The sequence below is a fragment of the Paramormyrops kingsleyae genome, chromosome 7 (genome assembly GCF_048594095.1).
Source record: "Paramormyrops kingsleyae isolate MSU_618 chromosome 7, PKINGS_0.4, whole genome shotgun sequence".
Lineage (NCBI taxonomy): Eukaryota > Metazoa > Chordata > Actinopteri > Osteoglossiformes > Mormyridae > Paramormyrops > Paramormyrops kingsleyae.
In genome coordinates, this window is record NC_132803.1 from 24,647,413 (window position 1) to 24,666,723 (window position 19,311).

Here is a 19,311-nt window from a genome sequence, read left to right on the forward strand (position 1 = left end):
AATATCGAAATAATGTTCCAGTCCTGGAAATAAAACATTGCTTCAGTAGAAAATTGTACGGTAGCAGGACTGAATACCACCCTTGACCATATGGGGTTTCCAAATCCCTGTACTAAATTTGTAGTGCAGGAGAAGGATAAATATATATTTCAAGCAAATTAATATTTAGAGTGCCTGCATGGTGACCAGACTTTAAGCCCCCCTTATAATACGAGAACGGCACGGGTGGCAACCCTACATGGAAAGTTAGTAATACATACATGTAATTTGTTTTAGCCTACCATATAATTTTATCTAAAATCGATGTATCTAATTGTGTTATATCGAAATTAAAACTTTTTTGTTATTATCTAGGGTCTTATTTTTGTGTTGAAGTACCTTAATGTGTAGTGAGAATATTAAATGCACGCAGCTTTCATTTGTACCCTGTTGTACTTAATGGATTTACCACATTACTGATATAGGTAATGTAATTTAGTCTCCCGGGTTAAGGAGCATGTTCATTTTAAAAAGCAGCAAACTTGACGACACGCGTGTACTGGGCCACTAAAAATAACCGCGAGCGCCAGGGGACGCCAACAAGCCACCAGCTGCGTATTTCGCAGCCAATGACGTCAGGTGTGAACCTGTCCACGCCACGCGGGGCGGAAGGGGCCCCTTCCAGGGATGGCGAATGGGATGGAAGATAAATACAGAAGAAAAACATGGCGGCGGCGGCGAAGGGTTCACTGTCGTGTGCGACGTTGACCGAACCGTACAACACGGCATTGAAGCGATGAAGTTGTTTGGCGATGGCCGTGCGGTAGAGTAGTGATTTCCGAGGCTCGCTATAGCGCTGACCTGGTAACATTGCGAACCTAAGAGGAGCCCCAGCTTCAGCCAGGCTGTCTAGCTAGCCGCGCGGCAGTTAGCGAGCTAACGGCGCTCGGCAGCCCAGCCAGTTCGGTACGAGTTAAAGTACAGCCGGGAGTGAAAGTAGCAGCCGAGAGCGAGTACGGACGGTTAATGCTTCGGTGTAGCTGTTTCACTTTTGACTGCGCCGGGAATATAGCCGTTTAGCCAGCCCCGCAGCCTACCGCCAAGAGGGGACCCAGTTACCGTCATGTATTTTTTAACCGGCTGGCCTCGAAGGCTGCTTTGCCCCCTAAAAAGTGGGGAGGAACCGTTCCACATCCGCCCGAGCTCGCAGAGGTTCTACTTCGCCGTGCTGTCGGAAACTCAGCTGAGCATCTGGTTCAGTCGGGTAAGTTGAGCGGGGATTCGAGGGAGACCGGGGGAGAGGCTCGGCTAGCGGGTTAGCTTCCGACCAGCTGGTCGTCGGCATCTCGGTTAGCTGTGGCTAGACAGCCCAGCCCGCGCCGATCGGAGAAGTGAACGTTGCGGAGTGTTTTTACAGTTCAGATCCTGAAGCTAACTTAGCGTAACCTGTTGTCATGTAAATGTTTGCTGCTTGTTTTGATTTCGTATCGTGATAGTTCACTTTGCTGTGTATAACTTTTTCCTTTTGCATACGAGTGTGCCCCAGTCTCGCTTTTACATCGTATGCGGTTGAATTGGGGTTGACTTGTTTTTTGTCCGAAAAACACTCTTTATTTATGTGACAGTGATTGATTAATGTATGAGAGGACATCTATATCGCTGTTGTTTAGCTGTCACGTATTCAGCGTAATCGTACCATACGTTAAGCTTCAGAATAAACTGAGAAAAGCTTTATTTGACCATCGTACTATATATAGCCACCCTTCTCATATCACCGTAGCGAAAAGAAAAGGTTAGTATTACCGTACGGTCGGTCATCTTGTGACGGCTTTACACAGTGAGCGATACCACCTAATATAAGGACTGTCACGAAACTCTTTTATAAAACAAGTGTTTGACTCGACTATAGATCTGTTGTACTTATGACTTGTAGGCTTCTGGTTCTACCAATATTGATATTTGCCAATTTACCGGATGTATACTGCTTGGGTATTTGTAAATATAAAGTGTTGTTCATTTGATTTAATTTGTTATAGCAGTTTTCTTTAGTGTGAACCGTATTATTAATATTATGGGGATTATCTAGCGGGATTGTAGAGGAGACCCCATCTGCATAAATAGTATTAACTGAAAAGGGTAGGATCAAATTTTGCTAGATGTCCTAATTTACAAATTACCTATCATAAAAAAATATTGTTTTTTTCCCCCAGACCGTATTGTCGTTTTCCTGTTATTAAATGATTTGAGGTCAAGGTATGACGACGAATACAATATTAGCAAAAAAATCATTACAAAGTACAAAATGAACAATACTTTGCAAAACATGCATGTCGTGTTTTGTGTATTCAACTATTGGACATACCATAATAATAATGCTAGTTGTTTAGCCATTCACATTAGCTAGCTATGCTGCTTCTGCATTTCTTTGTACTAATTTGATGGCTTACAATACAGTATCAAGACTAAAACTAGAATTTTGACCTCGTGTTTTCACTGTAGATTTTTTTTCAATTATAAGTCCTAGGTTTTTACTGTCTTAGTTGACTGTGCATCCCAGTGGCACAGTAATTCCAACAGTAAAGAATGCCCTGGTCCAGTGTTGCAGAATGCTTATTTTCAAGGGCTCCATTTCTGATGAACGCCTGTATTGTTATAATGTGGTAGTTCTTTGTGGTTGGTGTTTATGCTTTAGTGGTTTTCTTTATGCAAAATATTTAGCAAAAAAATTAAAGAAAATTCAATTTTCGGTATTTCATATTCTTGACTGTTGAAGTATGAAAGAGCCTTGCCTCCGACACTATCAAAAAAGTACCAGTTTGTACCTCTAAGGCACTGCTTAGAGCTGCCACTAACCACTATTTTTCTATGCATTAGTCTAACGACTATTTTACCGATTAGTTGATTAATCTAAATGATTAATTTTCCTCCAAAGAATCGAACTGACCGTTTATTTTTATTTTGACAACATACCGTATGCCCAAAGTTCATCTGTTTTAATTCGGCGTATCCTTATGCTTAATAAATTTGTTTAGCAGAGCCCACCACATGCGATGGTTTTTGTATATCATGGAAGCTAAAGTAGAATACTGAAGTTGTGGAGAAGAAAGGGATGGCTCAACAGCCGCATTATCGTCTAAAAGAGGAGTTATTGTGGTTAAACAAGGTAAAAGACGTTGGTGAGTGGTGGCACTTTTTGCAGTCCTATGCTTTGTTGTTTTTTGTGTACGTTTTCATTTCTGCTTTAGTTTATGATAACAGCACTGGTACATGCGCTGTACACCCTGCTTACAGTTTTACTCCTGCCTTTACAATCTGGGGAAAAAGTGACATTGGAAATAATCTGAGCCCATTTTCTGTGTTAAATCTGACGTATGGTATCATTGTGCTAAGGATTAAAAAAATATATCTAAAAATGGTAAACCTGCAAAATACAGCATTATATGTGTTAACTTATATCTGGAGTGAATATGGTCTCAGTGAGTGATCCAGTCAATATCCTTTCTCTGTTTCAGTCCCCTTGCCAGAGTAACAACCTTGAGGTAGTCAGCTACCATTTCTAAATTTTGGAGATGAAGGTGCTGATGTTGAATAGTGGAATTGAAGTCCATGCTCGTCATTCATTACTTTAAGTTAATGACGTACATTAGCACACCACACACATTTCTGACTAATAAATATAGGACTTTTAGAATAGAATATTGTCTGGTTTATATGTATTCCAATAATTGTCTTTTTATTACCTGTTAAAGTCTACTAAACCTATTGGTTGCCATGGCACATTTTTTTGCAAACCAGTTAAGCAACACCCCTTACCCCACATGGAAAAGGCAATTGCCTTGTTATACTTCAAACTGGTTACTTGACCCATAGCAGCCCTGAAGTGATCAATATCTATGAAATTCTTGGCTAAAATTTCTCACAGCACAGTATTGGCAAAACATTTGTAAACATGACACTACCCACCACCATGCTTAACTGCTGGAGTTGGAATCTGTCCAAACACAGTTCAGGGACCCTTGAGGATCATGCAGGTGGCCAACTTGAGATGAGAGGATTTATGTTCTTAGTCAGCTGTGGTCTGGTGCTGGAGTCATGAACAATAAATGCATCTGATGTGAGGCCTAGAGAAGATCGTGTTCTCCAATGCTTTATGATACCCTGGGTGATCTTGTGCTTTGCTCTTGGAATGATTTCGGCAGTGCAGGCATTCCTAGGAAGGTTACAGATTTCTACTGCTCAGGACTGGACAAAATCAGGTCTAATTATTGTTCAGTTATTTTATCCCTTTTGCTGAATTATATTAAAACATTGGACTAATTACAACAAATCCTTACAATAATGGCATTGCTTTTATTTTTTAATGGTTATCATTTTTACTAATCAAAGACATGCTGTGTGACATTGTAACTGATTATCTTTAATGTGGCAATATGTGGGTTCCTGTATTGATATGGTGCATTTTCTCTGTATCATTTTGTGCACATCTATTTCCAGCTCTGCAACCTGTCAAATCATGTGCATTTATGTATCGTGAAAGTAGGAAGTTTTTTGGCTGTTACACACACACACACACACACACACACACACACACACACACGTGTGAATGTGAGCCAGAGAAGGGCAGTGGAGGCTTTAGGGCATGTCTGAACAGCGTTGCGTCAGGGGGAATGCTGCTGATGACCTAGGTGCTTTCTAATACAAAGTCTGCTTGCGCAATCGCTCCGCTTGTAAGTTTCTGGTCTTTTGGTCCAAGTGCAAAGTTTTTTGTACGCGTGTGCCTGTTTACGCGTAATTGATTTCTCTGGAGGTCATTGTGTCAAAGGTCTCCAATTTACAAAACCTTCATCAATTAGTGCCTGAATTCTAGGATGAGAGAATAATAGGTTCCCCCCAGCAGAGTATTTTTGAGGCATTCTTGGCTGGTCTCATTGCTCCCCAACCCCCCACAAGCCCAACCTAACTAAAGTCGGACGGAAGGGAACACAATTATCTACCATCCGCTTACTAGCTGTTACCCTTGGAAGACCTGATGCTATCTGTAATCTGTATAAAGTTGAAGCATTGTGTTTGTTAAAAAAAAATCAGACAACAATCTCCACGGATTAGAAGGTAAATGTCTAAACAAAATCTTGTATGCTGAGTAAATTTTCTGCTCGATTCACTTTTTTTTCCCCAGCCCATTCTGAATGCAACATGGAGTTTATGGTGAAAGTTTCTGACACTATAGTAATTATTTTTCCTAGGGTTGTAACTTGGGATGGCTTGATCTTTTTGGTACCCCGATCCACTTCATTCAATATTATTTCCCAATTTTCAAATCTCTATCTGATCTTTAATATATGTTTCAATATATATACACGTTTAAAAGCTGGCGGTGCATTCTTCATCTGAGTAAGCTTCACAGTATTCATTTTTTTTATGATGTTTCTACAAGTGCCTAATTAGATTTGTTGTATTAACGACACACTGTTGCTGCCTCACCTCTTAAGGATGCCATTGGATTGCTGGTAGTTGTTGGACTACTTTGTGTTTCAGAATTTCCACATGACTGACATCTTGATAGCTCGTAGTTTCAGCCCATGTGCCTCAGGTTTATTGTAGTGTGTAACGGAAGCTTATGCCAGGAATCTGTGCAACTGACATAAATTAGGTGGATGTGGGAAGTTAAACAAACAGATTGGGCTCTAGTAGCCGATCCTGATCAATTGAAAAATGCCTGGATTGGCTCTGATTCTGATCATTCATATTGGCTCGGGACTTCATTGGTTTAGCAATACGCGTATTTGTTGTGTACCATTCATTACCATTCAGTACATCATTTTTGATTTGTTACACTCGATGAATGGATTGAATCCTAAATACTCGAGTAGATATTCAACACTGAAAACAATGTTAATTGTGGCTGTGAGTTGGTTATGGCACGTACTGGAGAGCTTAAAGACCCTCCCACGTCACTTAAATCGGTAGTTTGGAAACATTTTGGCTTCCTAGTAAATTACACCAACAGTGGAGAAAGCAGTTAAGACCGAACTGACTGTCAGCTCTGTACCCGAACTCGGCTATACTGCTAATCCAACATGCTAATTCATTTGAGACGATAATATCAGAGTATGTGTATGACCAGAGCAAGACAGAAACGACCTCTGCTACTTTTCCGGTGGCATTTGAGATACTTTTGCCTGGAAATTCAGACCAGGCTGAAAAATAACTATGGCTTTAGGGCTGTTTATCACTACATATATGAGACCATACTCAGTAGTAAATGCATAATTGATATTATTTGATCTGACCACAATTATTTTGCATAATCACTAAATCATTTCTATTCATCGGTATGAAAATACCTCAATGAAACACAAATGTCTTATTTCTATCACTGTTTCCATATGGTTTTCTATCATGTAGTGTTTGTCTGGCGCTTGTTGAATGATGTTATCATGTTGCACTTAGCAACAAGTACCATCTGCTTTATTTGTGCCTTGCATGTCTGTACACGCTCAGCCTTACACTTCATGGCATGTTTTCTGGTGGTGCTTGATTTGTACCACTTTGGTTCATGACTTTTCTTTTCACAGCATCATGCCACTGTTTATGCTTCAGCAAAGTCTGTTGATTATGCCAATAGGACAAACAACTAGAGAAATGTGTGTTGTTCTTTTCGGCAACTAAAATTTTTGAACTGCTGGCTAATTGATAAACTTCCTGAAAAGTCATTAAAGTCTCCATCCATGATCTTTTTCATAATTTCATAATCAGCATGTGCACTTGTCATATAGGTCCCATTGTATTGCATGCTGGGATATATTAAATAAAGATTTTTTTTCCAGCCCAGCTCAGGGCTGAAGTTCACACAAGAAGCAAAACATTTTAATAGATTTTATTAGTTGTGCGCACATAGTAACTACTAAGCAAAAATTCTTAAACTCTGTGTAATGTATAGCATACATGAGTCGTTTAGTATCTCCTGCAGTTGATGCTTATAAGTGCCAATTAGTGATGATACATTGAATTTTATACAACCTACCTTTAATGTAAGTATGTTATGTAAAGGTAACAGTGGCGCTAAGGCTTTGTAAAACACCCAGCACTAATCTAAATGACTGACGAAAACCTAATTTTTTCATTGAAGATGATTCTGATTTACTGAGGTGTATGAATTTTAAGAATCTTTCCATCAATGGAACCTATCTCTGGGGTGCCATTTCCTGCTCAGGCTGCCAAACACTGAAGAGGATGCAAGACCACTGGAAGACAGCAAAACAGTCACTATAGGATATGAGTTATCTATTGTTGTCTATGTGTTTTTTTTTTTTTATTATTGTGGGAGGAAACTGGAAATTCTTTAAGAACACTGGAAGAACATGCAGGCTAAGCTGGGGCAAAATGGGGACAGCAGTGCAGGGATGGCTGCATTTGGAGTGGTGCTGTAACCAGGAGGCATGGACTGATGACGAGTAGCGCCGTCGATGAATCTCGGTTCTGCATTAGCCCCGATGAATGTCGTGTGCGTATATGGCGGCACCGAGGGGAGAGAATCGATCCTGCTAATGTTGTTGAGACTCCTGGCATCATGGTGTGGGGAATCATAGGGTATGACTTCAGGTGATCTCTGGCAGTCATTCAGGGGACCCTGACGGCTCAGCGCTATGTCAGTGACATCCTGCATCCGCATGTCTTACCCCTCCTGAAACAGCTCCTTGGTACAGTCTTTCAACAAGACAATGCACGTCCACACACGGCATGTGTGTCTATGGACTGCCTGCGTCATGAGGTCCTCCCATGGCCAGTCAGGTCCCCAGATCTTTCCCCAATCAAACGTGTGGGATCAGCTCAGACGTCAACTCAGAACCTGTGCCAATCTGCAGGATCTCAAGGGCCAGTAACAACAGCTGTGGGCCGACATGCCGCAGGAGAGGATACAATGGTTGTAAATTCCTTCCGCACCGTATCGCCACATGCATCCAGGCCCGGGGGGGGGGGGGGGTGCAACACCTTACTGGCATGAGACCAGCAATGTGCCCATACTAACAACTCTGTTGTCTGTTTGATCTGATATAATCATTGTGATACAGTCACCTGACCTTTCATCACGTGCAGATTCATTTAATTTCTGGCACTCCGTCTGGGTGCTTAACTTTTCTTTTTTCTTTTTGTGTATAAATGTCAGGAAGCCCTCTTCCTGGCCACATTTCGATATCCATGGTCCACTGGTGCTTTGATAAGTTGTACAGTTCCCTGTCAAGTCCATCTGCTTTCAGTTTTAGCAGATAATTGTTTGCTTTGCAGTTTCCCTGACTAAAAACAGCCATGTTACTGCCTGGTGCATGTTGGGACGAGGGTGCAAAAGGGAGAGAGGATGAAATTCAAGGTAGCACTACCTACTGTTTGCTGTTAGCGGTTTGTTGGTGAAGCTGATTTGGCTGACAAAACAACTTTAGATTTGTATGAGCCATGGAACCGCAACCGATAGAATGTGCACTGTAGTGTGATACTGTCTCTCTGTAAAGGTTGGTTGTGGAGACATTTTAATTGTGCACAAGCTAATAACAAATTACACACTATTACTCTACTTTATCTGCATTCAAAGGTAGCAGCACCAGAACTAAAGGCATAGCTACTGAAGCACGAGGGATTTCTTCAGCTTATTTGCCGCTTAGAAGATGTCTTAAAGTTTATAACTCATTTTAAAATCTGGCGCTGCATACGTTTTATTTTTATTTTATTTTAATTTTATTTTTATTTTTTTCCTCATGGCAAAAAACATTGTAACGTCATTCTTTTAAACTGCACCAGCAAGCTCGGCAAGTTTCAGAAAATTATTAAAAATGATTGTGCTGCTTATTGGGCCTGACATCACGATCTGTGTGTTTTGTTAGTGCAGGAAATGCATAAAATCTGGAAAATATACATTTACATTTCAGACTGACTTGTGAATTTTGGGAAATGTGTAAAGCTTATTGTAACATTTACTGGAGGTCGCTGTGTTAAAATTTGTTTTCTGCTAATGTCTGTAATAGAAAGGAATCTGCAGGTCCCAAGTTTTATAATGTGAAATATTTGCTTTTGGTTTTAAAGAAATTTACAAGCACTTTTAAAGCTGCTGCCCCTAGTAATGGGTACCTAGGTATTTGGCTGTTAGAAAAATGCATGTTTAAGGGGAGGACAGTTAATCAAAACGTTTTTCAAGAAATGTACATAATCAAAAATATTGTAAGTGTTAAGCACTTTGAGGTCAGTATTTCAATGTGTTCAAAGTGGAAGTTGTTGCCCTTTACTGCCATAAGGAGTTTGCATCAGCCGGGTTTTTTGGGGGTAATTTTTTTAGAGGGAAGTAGTTCTTTGTTAGCACGTGTCCTTGCTGCTGAGGTCTGCAATCCAGCTGCAACATCATGATTCATTGAGGTGTCTGCATACTTGATATAAACCAGCTATTTAAACTCATGGTTATTGCCTTATTGCTTCAACTATTTGATGGAATTTTCTGTAGAGTTTACACATACACACTCAGTCTGTTGCCGGGGCCGGTTTGCAAGGTATGGCCCATACCCCTTGCCCTATTAGCACAATGCACGTGCACAGCATTACACTTTATGGCATATTTTACAATGGTGCCTGATTTGTACCATTTTGTTTCATGACCCAACCTGATCCCATTAAAATTTCTTTTCATGACATCAGGTTAATTTACGGACTGCTTGTTAGCGATCTCCACCAGCCCCGAATGGGATATTCAGCCAGATATTCCGATTTTGGATCCTTTGTGTTCTCTGTTTAATAAAAGCTCTGCATGGCACCCGCATTAGTGTTTGTATGTTTATGGGTCTCTTTAGGCATCTCAGTCACGATGCAGTGACTGTATGTCCCTGACGACTGCCACTGTTTGTGCTTCAGCAAAGTCAGTAGACAAACAACTAGAGAAATGTATGTTTTGTCAATATTTTTTCTGATCCCACTGATTTGGAGTGATATAAATATGGCTGAAACTAACACAAAATACACCAAACTTCCTATTTCAGTTCAGGGCTGTCACTATCGATTATCAATAATCAAGTAATCTACTGATTTTAATCTGACAATTCAAGTTTATAATATAATGTAATATAATATGTATTGCATTTGGTGCATGGCAGGAACCAACCAATCATTGCAGGGGCACGCATACGGTTGGTTTAGGCACTCCATTTAAGTTGCATGTTTCTGGAGGGTGGGAGGTAACTGGAAACTGCTGAAAAGCCACACTCACACAGAATGAACATGCAAACTGCACGCACACAAAGTACCGCTGTGCCACCCTAACAGGCGGTGCACATGCAATTGTCACATCGCAAGGACAGCAAAAGGCTGCTGGATTCAAACCATCAATACTTTTGTGCTAAAACATTTTTAGTCAGTCATGGGAAACAAAATTTAGCAAGCTTTGCAATTTTAACAATGCTTCCTTTTTAAACTGATATCTGTTAAAGTCTAAAGTTTACTGTTTTTGCATGAGCTCTGCACGCACTCTCCGAGACAGCCTTAATCATTCTCGTTCTTGCTGTTTGGGCAGCACAGTCTCAGTCATTCTTGGATATTTAAACACAATATCTGCATTAGCCCCGATGAGGAGAAAAGTGAACAGAGGTCACGAAAAGACATTTGTCTTCTGTTGTATGGAAAAATTTTGTATTTCATAGGCAGGATATTGAGCAAAAGCAAGTGATTTGTCAGCACTGCTTTGTGCCTGGCACAACTAATGGCAATACCATCAACTTATCTGACAGACTTAACTGATAGATAATAAGCTATATTTGGCTATAGACTCAGCCTTACAACGCACAATATGTTCACAAAAAATAATGTTATATGGTTAATATGTACCGTATTATGTAAGATGATGTGGCTAAGTGACCGGGCTAACTTTTGTTTTAGCAGTGATTTATTTTGACATAGAGGAAGTGTAAAGCAAGTTAAGCAAAATTGATTTGAAGTTGGTGATGACAAAGACAGGCTAGGCTGCTCCAAGAAGCTCCATCACATAATATGAAATGGTTTTCGTTTCCTATCATTATATATCGTGATATTGCACAGCCCTGCTTTGCGTCACATGTTAGCAGTCCTGTTCTGCTGACTTGAGCTCAGGGCTGACCATGCTTTCGTGATAGCTTCCCCCTCCACATTAGGTCTATACCTACTTTGAGAACAAACCAGTTTGAAAACTCTTTTCTCCCTGGCTTTTGATTAATGTGTGTGTGTGTGTGTGTCTGTCTCTGTATATCTGTCTGTCTGTGTGTGGTTTTCTGTTTCAGCTTTTACAGTTTTTTTTTATTATTCCTGTCTTCCATTCTTCTCTGTACGGCACCTTGGTCAACATTTGTTGTTTTTAAATGTAAATTTTGTAAATTTTTTTACTAAATTTTGATATGAAGAACTGCCATGTAATATGCTGAAATAAATAAATAAAGTTTTAAGTGTGGGTTTTTGTGAGTTTTATAAATCTTAACTTTAGGGCTTAAAACAGTGCGACGAGTAAAGATGGAAGCTGAAACCATTATGTATTTTGTATAGGAGGTAGCACTGTGAGATGGAACTTGTGCGTCAGAGCCTTGTTTGTTGGCCCTGTGGTCTCTCCTCTTACCTCTTTCAGTGGTAACAACAATGGCAGCACGTAGCCCTCAACCCCCTGGGGTTACGTGGGCTTGGGAAACCCTTGGGACAGCCTGGGTCAGTGTTTCCCAACCCGGTCCTTGGGGACTCGCCGGGGGTCCTCGTTTTTGCCCTCTCCCAGCCCCCTGCTAGCCGGTCCATTTTTTTTCCTGCCATCCAGCTCCCAGTTGGGAGCCAAACTGTGGAAGGTCTGCGGGTCCTCGAGGACCGCATTAGGAAACACTGGCCTAGGAGACAGTGCCAGCAGTCCTGGCACTGCCCTTTATTACCCTCAGTCCAGTCTAACTACTGAGCATATTATCTGTGAAGAGGAAGCAGTCCGTTCAAAACATACCATCTCAAAAAAGAACTACCATCAATTATGTGGTGTCACACTTAAAACGTATTAGTACGGTATTCACTTCAGCAAGGTACTTTTCCAGAGCGAGGGGCTCTCACTCAGTAGGGTTTCTGCGGTGCTAATGTTCCTATTTAGTTGGTGCGCACATGTCAAAAGGGGATCTGATCTGTCACATTTTGTATTAGTCATTCTCCACAGTGAAGCAGTCTTCTGTGTAAAGCTGTTCCTTTTGAAGTATATCATGATTAATGTGTCGTATATCAATCAAATGTCTGTTCTTTATTATTTTTAGCAATCCTTTAAAATAATATCTGTCATTTTTGGATTCTTATTAAAAGTTGAGAAACATTTAGAAATGTGGACTTGAGTGAACTACAATTGTGAAATAGTGTGTTAACATATTAACCAGCCAAATCATTACCCCAATCCTGTGCCCTGTGATGGACTGGTATCCTGTCCAGGGTGAACCCCAGCCCTGTGCCCAGTGATGGACTGGCATCCTGTCCAGTGTGGACCCCAGCCCTGTGCCCAGTGATGGACTGGCATCCTGTCCAGTGTGGACCCCAGCCCTGTGCCCAGTGATGGACTGGCATCCTGTCCAGTGTGGACCCCAGCCCTGTGCCCAGTGATGGACTGGCATCCTGTCCAGTGTGGACCCCAGCCCTGTGCCTAGTGATGGACTGGCATCCTGTCCAGTGTGGACCCCAGCCCTGTGCCCAGTGATGGACTGGCATCCTTTTTAGGGTGGACCCCAGCCCTGTGCCCAGTGATGGACTGGCATCCTTTTTAGGGTGGACCCCAGCCCTGTGCCCATTGATGGACTGGCATCCTTTTTAGGGTGGACCCCAGCCCTGTGGTACTTGGGGCAGGCCTGTAAGCACTCGGATGGATGAGTGGCTAGTACCTGCTATTGGATTCATCCCTATTCTGTGCTTCCCCCCCCCCCCCCTCTTTGTGTTGGGGTCTTGTAATCATCATCATAAATCAATGGGTCTGGAATGGTGTTTTAAGGCTGCTCTCAGACATGTTTGCATGATAATAATCAATATCCTGGCCTCTTGGTCATGGTTCTAAATCAGAAATGAACCATAACTTCCCATTGAATATAATATTGGATCTTCTCTCTGCTTAGCAATATCTCTGAATGGAAAATGGCTCAGGCTATTTAATTTATTCATGGCCTTTTGTACAAAATGTGCAAAAACACTCTCAAATTGCAGGAAACTTGTTTTTCTGTAGTTGTGGTAAAAATGTTTGCCGTATGAAAGCTGCTGCTTTTAGTCAAATTAGTGGTTTGTTCCCTGTTTTTATCAGACGTGATTCACGTAAATGCTGTGTGGAGGTGGGTCACATGCTTGGGTTTTCTGAGGACATGCTTGTGTTCCTTTTTTGACATGGACTTCTCCACACTTTTTCTCCTCCCATCTCTTTTTGTTCTTTTCTCTTCTTGCCGTCTGCTACATTCATCTTTTGTCAGCCGGTTGCATTTTTTAAAACACATCATCTGTAGTCATCTACAACTTTCTCAACGGTGTGATAATTGTGCTGCCTCAGTGCCTAACTAGGAAATGGGAGCCTTTTATTCAGTAGATGTCATGTAGCGTATAAGAAGCATGTTTGCTGTCATTTCCTATGGTCCATGTCAGCTCTGAATACTACTGAAATGTCTAACAAATGCATCAGTGAGTCATCAGTATGCCTTGATGGATACTCATTGTCCGTATCTGTCTGTTCTTGCTATCAGAACATCCTCTTCAGACTTCTATATTCACCATTTGAAGCATTATTGGTAGTCAGAGTTGATTGATTTATACCAGATTGAGTGAAATTTTGTCTTAAAAATAATCAAGTGGGGCTTCTCCAGTGAAGTACTTGTCATTGTCTACATGTCTACACGTCTTATCTTACGCTCCTCGTACTGCGAATGGTATGCGCATGACGTCACAGCAGGCGGAAGTCACTGTACTCACACCCACTGAGTAGCAAAAAAGACTGAGGGGGCGATAGCGTTCGATTTGAATGCTGCAAAAAAAAACACATGTAAAATGGGAAAGAGCTGTCGTGTGATTGATTGTACAAATAGATTTAACACGAAATAGCAGCTATCTTTTTAGAAATTGCCAAAAACTAAATAAGTAAGCATAGGACGTGGATCAGTCACGCATGGCCGATACCCGATCCGTGAAATAGGTCTGGATCAGCGCCGATACTGATCCGAATATCGCATCGGTGCATCTCTAATGTTAATCATTATATTTTGGGTTTTCTTGGTTTGTAACCCATTACACATCTGTAGCAGAGACCCAAAGAATGCAAATGAACTGCTTTGTCTGGTAGCTTAGGGGTCTAGGGTCCATTTTCACCACCAGCGCAACATGTGCCTGCAGAATGAAGCGAATGGCCTTTTCAGTGTGCATTATGCTGGTGGATGTAGCTTATGAAGTAGACACACGACAGCTCATCTAATGATACTTTTCCATGCCTTTCTGACAAGCCCTGTGATAGATACAAACATGCATGCCGATGGCATTTACTTGCTAATGCACGCAGGTCTGTTTTTAACCCATTATCTGCTGTTACGACATTTTCTGATATTATCAGCCGAGCTTGGCTGTTTTTCAGCTTGACAGCAGTTTCGCTGTCTGTCCCCAGTGTGTGTAGATGCACATATTGTTTTGACTATGTACTTCTTGTTCTGATGTACAAGTGTTGATTACAACTCTTGATTTGCTTCCCTCAAGATCACCGTTTGAAGGTGTATAGCACAATCAGGGCTTTTTTCCCATTCTGTACACTATCTACTGATTGGAAATCATAACCTGTGAATGTTATTTCACAACATTTCAAAAGCCCCATATATAATAAGATATACATTGTTGATTCCTGGGGAAATTCTTTTGCATACATCAATGAGGCACATAAAGTGTACAAACTCTAAAAATAGTGCACACAGCACACAAACAGCGCATGCCCCAGTCATCACATAAAACAACAGTTCAGTGAATTATTATTTTTTGTGTTATTCAAAGCCCACAGCTCAAGATGCTTACAATAGCAGTGCAAGTTAAGTACTTGGGGCTTCTGCTTATGGATCTAACTTTCTCTAAAAGAAAAACTCTTACCTGCATGTGCACCTTCACTTTTTACTTCTGACTGGAGTATTTAATAGGTACAATGTACAGATGTCACAAGAACTGATACTTCGGTAGCAAGTCGATTGTCAAAATTCTGAAAACATGATGGTTTCTCTACAGTACCGTAGGTATTGGGGATGTGACTCTTCTGGACATGATGGGAACAGCATATACGCATACAAGTGTTCTCGTCCACCTATAGTATAGTATATAGGACATACCCAAAATGAAATACTTATTACTCTTGAAGCACTTGTACTGCATTCATAAACACGGTCTGCTTTAAATCCTGACGGTCACAATATGTTCATGGATCACAAACCATTTTCTAAAAGTGTTACACATACGGATGAAAAATACCTTTACTGTATTACCTGGAGTTTTAAGTGATTGATTTTTTTTTTTTGGTGTATTTTTTGTTATTAAAAACATTTTGCATACCTTTGCAACGCTCCTGAGCATTTTTTTTTCCAGAGTTAGTGACCTACATTACATATGTTTTTAAGCTTGTGTTTGTGATCGCTTTAGTGCCTTTGATTTTCCCATTCAGTTGCCCCAGTCTTGAAAACTGTAAATGTTTAAATAAATGCCAATGTTTCATTATTGTTTACTCTTCTGCTTTCCATGTCTGGCTTAATATCCTGTCTTTAGAAAGAAATTCTGCACACGTGTGACACACTTGTTGTGTGGCTGTGGTGACAAATGACCACCAACATTCAGGCGTGGGGTTTATTTATTTATTTTATTATTATTTTTTTTTTTACAGTGATATTGGTATTGATTTACTAAATTTCTGTCATTGTGACATCACTGGTACTTATAGTGTATGTTGCCCTGAATGCTGTCTTGCGGAACAGTTGGAACATGAATGGGTGGGGTCCATTGTATTTGTGTAAATTAAATATTGAGAGAACATAACATGCTATATGAAAAGCCGTGGGACAAAGTGCAGTGAGCAGAAATGATCCGTGGCAGTTGGAACTTGTCAGTGAAGTTATCTTTATTAGTACTGCGTCATCACCAAAGTTACTGGATCCGGAATAAGCAGGCAGACCCCTGCTCTGCCCACAACCCATTTGACAGTGTTCTGCAGGTTGTCCGGCCACTTTCACATTAACTGTGGTAATATTATGGGTTTTCATGGTATAGTTTTGGTGCTTATGGAGCTGGTATGTCAGTCAACAATTTGTTACTGTTCATTCCTGTACATTCTTTCTCCATTACATATCTGAGCTATTAAAATGCTTAACAAAAAGTCTAAGCTGTTAATCCACTTGCAACAAGTTTGTATTGTTTACATTAGTTTTTTTTTGTTGCTAAATAATACTAAATATCCAAGGAGCTATGCATTGCAAATCCCCGTTTGTTTCCTGTAATTATGTAAGGTACAATCATAAAAACATCTGTAAGGTAATCCATGCAGGGAGCAGAAATATAAACTATAGATTATTTCAGTGGAACCCATAAAATAAGGAAGCTGATTTTGAGAAAGACCTTTGTGTGTATGTTGATGTTTCCACGTCCCACTCTCACCAGTATGGGGAAGCAGTTAAAAAGGCCAGTAGGATGTTGGGTTCCATCTCTAAGTGTGTGGGGTTTATGTCAAGGGAGGTGATTCTGAGATGGTAAGATTATATATATAAAATTGCTTTGTCGATATTTTGTATTATTTTTTTTTAATCAAGATTACAGTTGCTGCTGCAATGATGGTACTATAATTATGCGATCATATAATTACATCACTGGCCATTAGGGCAGTCGGCAATTGGATCTCCCAAAGCTAAGCACCACTTCCCCTATTTGAGCATTCTAACATTGCTCTGCTGTCAAAAAATAATGTATAATTAAAATAGCTTGACTTTTTTTGTTTTAAATGGCATAAATCAGCGGGAATACACAGAGCTTTTGTATTGGGTCCCATTGTCAAATCATATACTGTTCTGTCATTTAAAAGAATACAATGTCAAAAGAAGCCTAAATGCTATTAAAACTTGGCTTTCGAATGAAATCTGTGAAAAGCAGGCTGATGAAGTTCAGTGCTGACCCTCCTCACCTCGCTGTTCCTCTCTGCCTTCCCTCTACAGCCCAGTGTTCTCATAGTGAGCTACATCGAGTCGACGAAAGCCGCAGCCCAGTTTGGATCCTATCAGCAGGCCGAATGGAAGCCAGATGACTCCATGATTGCAGTGGTGGTGAGGTTTTTTTTTCGTGTGTTTGAAGATGAGGTCCTGGGCCTTGAATTTAAAAGAACCACCTCATGTTGTAACTGGGTGCTATATTCCTGCTAATTACAGGTTCAGACATTGATTTACTGCCTGAAATCCTGCAGTGTGAGAGTGAAAATAAAAGGGGAATGATGTGTCTTTGTACCTGTGCTTGTTTTTTACCCTCCTCCTCGCTCATTTCTCCCCAATGCTGCCATTGTGTGATATTGTTGAAAGTAGGTTAGATTTCCGGTGCTCGTCATTTAATGGAAAGTGTGAAATTTATTTCATACTATATCGCAGTGTGTTGTTATGGTTGCCATGGTTGCACTGACCGGGCTGTGTGTAGAACAGGCTGTTAAAGACGGTGGGCAGCGGCTCACGGCCACCAGCGTTTCAATCCTTTCGTATTGTGTGCATGTATGTGTCTTTGTTCTGGGAGCTTGCAAATGCAGTTCCATGTTGCACTCGCATTACTAATTGCAATAGGTCCTCTCATTATTATGGGAAAATATTGTCCAGGTTCACCATCATACAAAACGTGGTCTTTTGGCTTGTTGAAGCAGAGCCTGTGAAGTATTAGGTGGATTAAATGATTCCGGCTACCTCAGCTATCTGGAGGCCGCAAAAGGAGGCTAAAAAGTGTGTTCGGCATTTGTCAATTATGTAAGTGTTTTTGTTCTTGCTGTACTGAGGAGTATGACTAATTAGGGTCTTTGTCTTTGTCGCCCAGCCTGATACGTGCCAGCCTTGCCTTCCTGTTTGGTTTTTAAGAATCGGTGGCTGACAGATTTCAATCTATGTATGACAGGAGCTTGCAGTTTTTTTTTAAGCTTCATTGTGTCTATTAACAATAAATTACAAATATGTGGATCATGCATGTCATTGAGCAGTGATTCCACACTGTATTACATTCTATGTATTCTTTGTGTGTGTGTGTCTGTGTGTTTTTCTTTGAACTGTTGAAGTGACTAATCTTCAGGCTTTGAGACTTCTCAATTATGTGCGATGATGATTTTCTGGTTAGTCTGCTTGGTGAAGAACATATGGTGGCTATCTGTTGTGCTGGCTGGAAATGCTATGTGTCTTGTATAATGGCAGAGGATATCCCCCTGAGATTATTTCCGCTTTGAAATGCATATCTTGTATTTAATTTTTAAGAAATATGAAGAAAAAAGTGTACCCAGGAAGGATATTCCCTTTTCTGACATCTCTTCCTTGGGACTGCAGTCTGAGGACTTGTTTTATCACTAGTTCTCTAGGTTGCCATTTAATGTTCTCATGGCCTGGAATATATTTTTGTAGTTCAAAGCCTGTCACCTCATTGTTCCTCCTTCTCCTTTTACCAGAGCCCCAACCCCCCCACCCCCCCCCAAATCACAATGCTAGCGCTCCTCTCAAGTTTCTGTCTGGTTCATTGAAATAGTCCAACACAAGTTCTGGCAGGAGTTTCCTTCAGTATGGTTACGGCATCTGGGTGCTTGTTTTCCACTCGGTCCGCTTAATCCGGTTTTCAGTTTTGAGAAATGATAGCTCTGTACCAGAACGTCACCACAGAAACAGGTTTTCCCAAGTATTAATGTCACATAAATAGGGGGAAATTGTGTGTGTGTATGTATATATATGTATGGTCCCTTGCTATTCAATGGGTGAGATACAGATTTACTTTTGGCAGCTTGTCTGCCATCTGGCTATTCTCATTGGCAACTGCATGAAACAAATTTCAAATTTTTTTTTGTTGGAACTGCTTTGTTCAGAATTAAATGTCGCTCCCTCACACGGAAGTTCCCTGTCCCAGGAGATGTGCTGAACAGACAAACATTGCACGTGAATAATTTCTTGACATTACCAATTACTGATAATGAGGGACAATATTTGCCTTTTTACATAATCACACCACAGTGCAAAAGTGTGTATGATAAAGGGTGAGTATCACGTAATCCACGATAACCTTAGAGTGTACTATGCAGAGCCCAGAAGAGAAAACATTGCAAAAGTGCTACTCACAAGT

At 40.7% G+C, this 19,311-nt stretch overlaps 1 protein-coding gene across 2 annotated transcripts in view; it reads left to right on the forward strand.

Annotated features, from left to right (window-relative positions):
- Positions 1–634: 634 nt before the first annotated feature.
- Positions 635–19,311, forward strand: part of ric1 (RIC1 homolog, RAB6A GEF complex partner 1) — a 64,646-nt gene continuing 45,969 nt past the window's right edge. For both annotated transcript variants that reach the window (XM_023831887.2, XM_023831888.2), the window contains exons 1-2: positions 635–1,243; positions 17,181–17,288. In XM_023831887.2, coding sequence (XP_023687655.1) covers positions 1,103–1,243; positions 17,181–17,288 — 249 coding nt within the window. In that variant the 5' untranslated portion in view covers positions 635–1,102. The remainder of the gene's footprint in view (positions 1,244–17,180; positions 17,289–19,311) is intronic.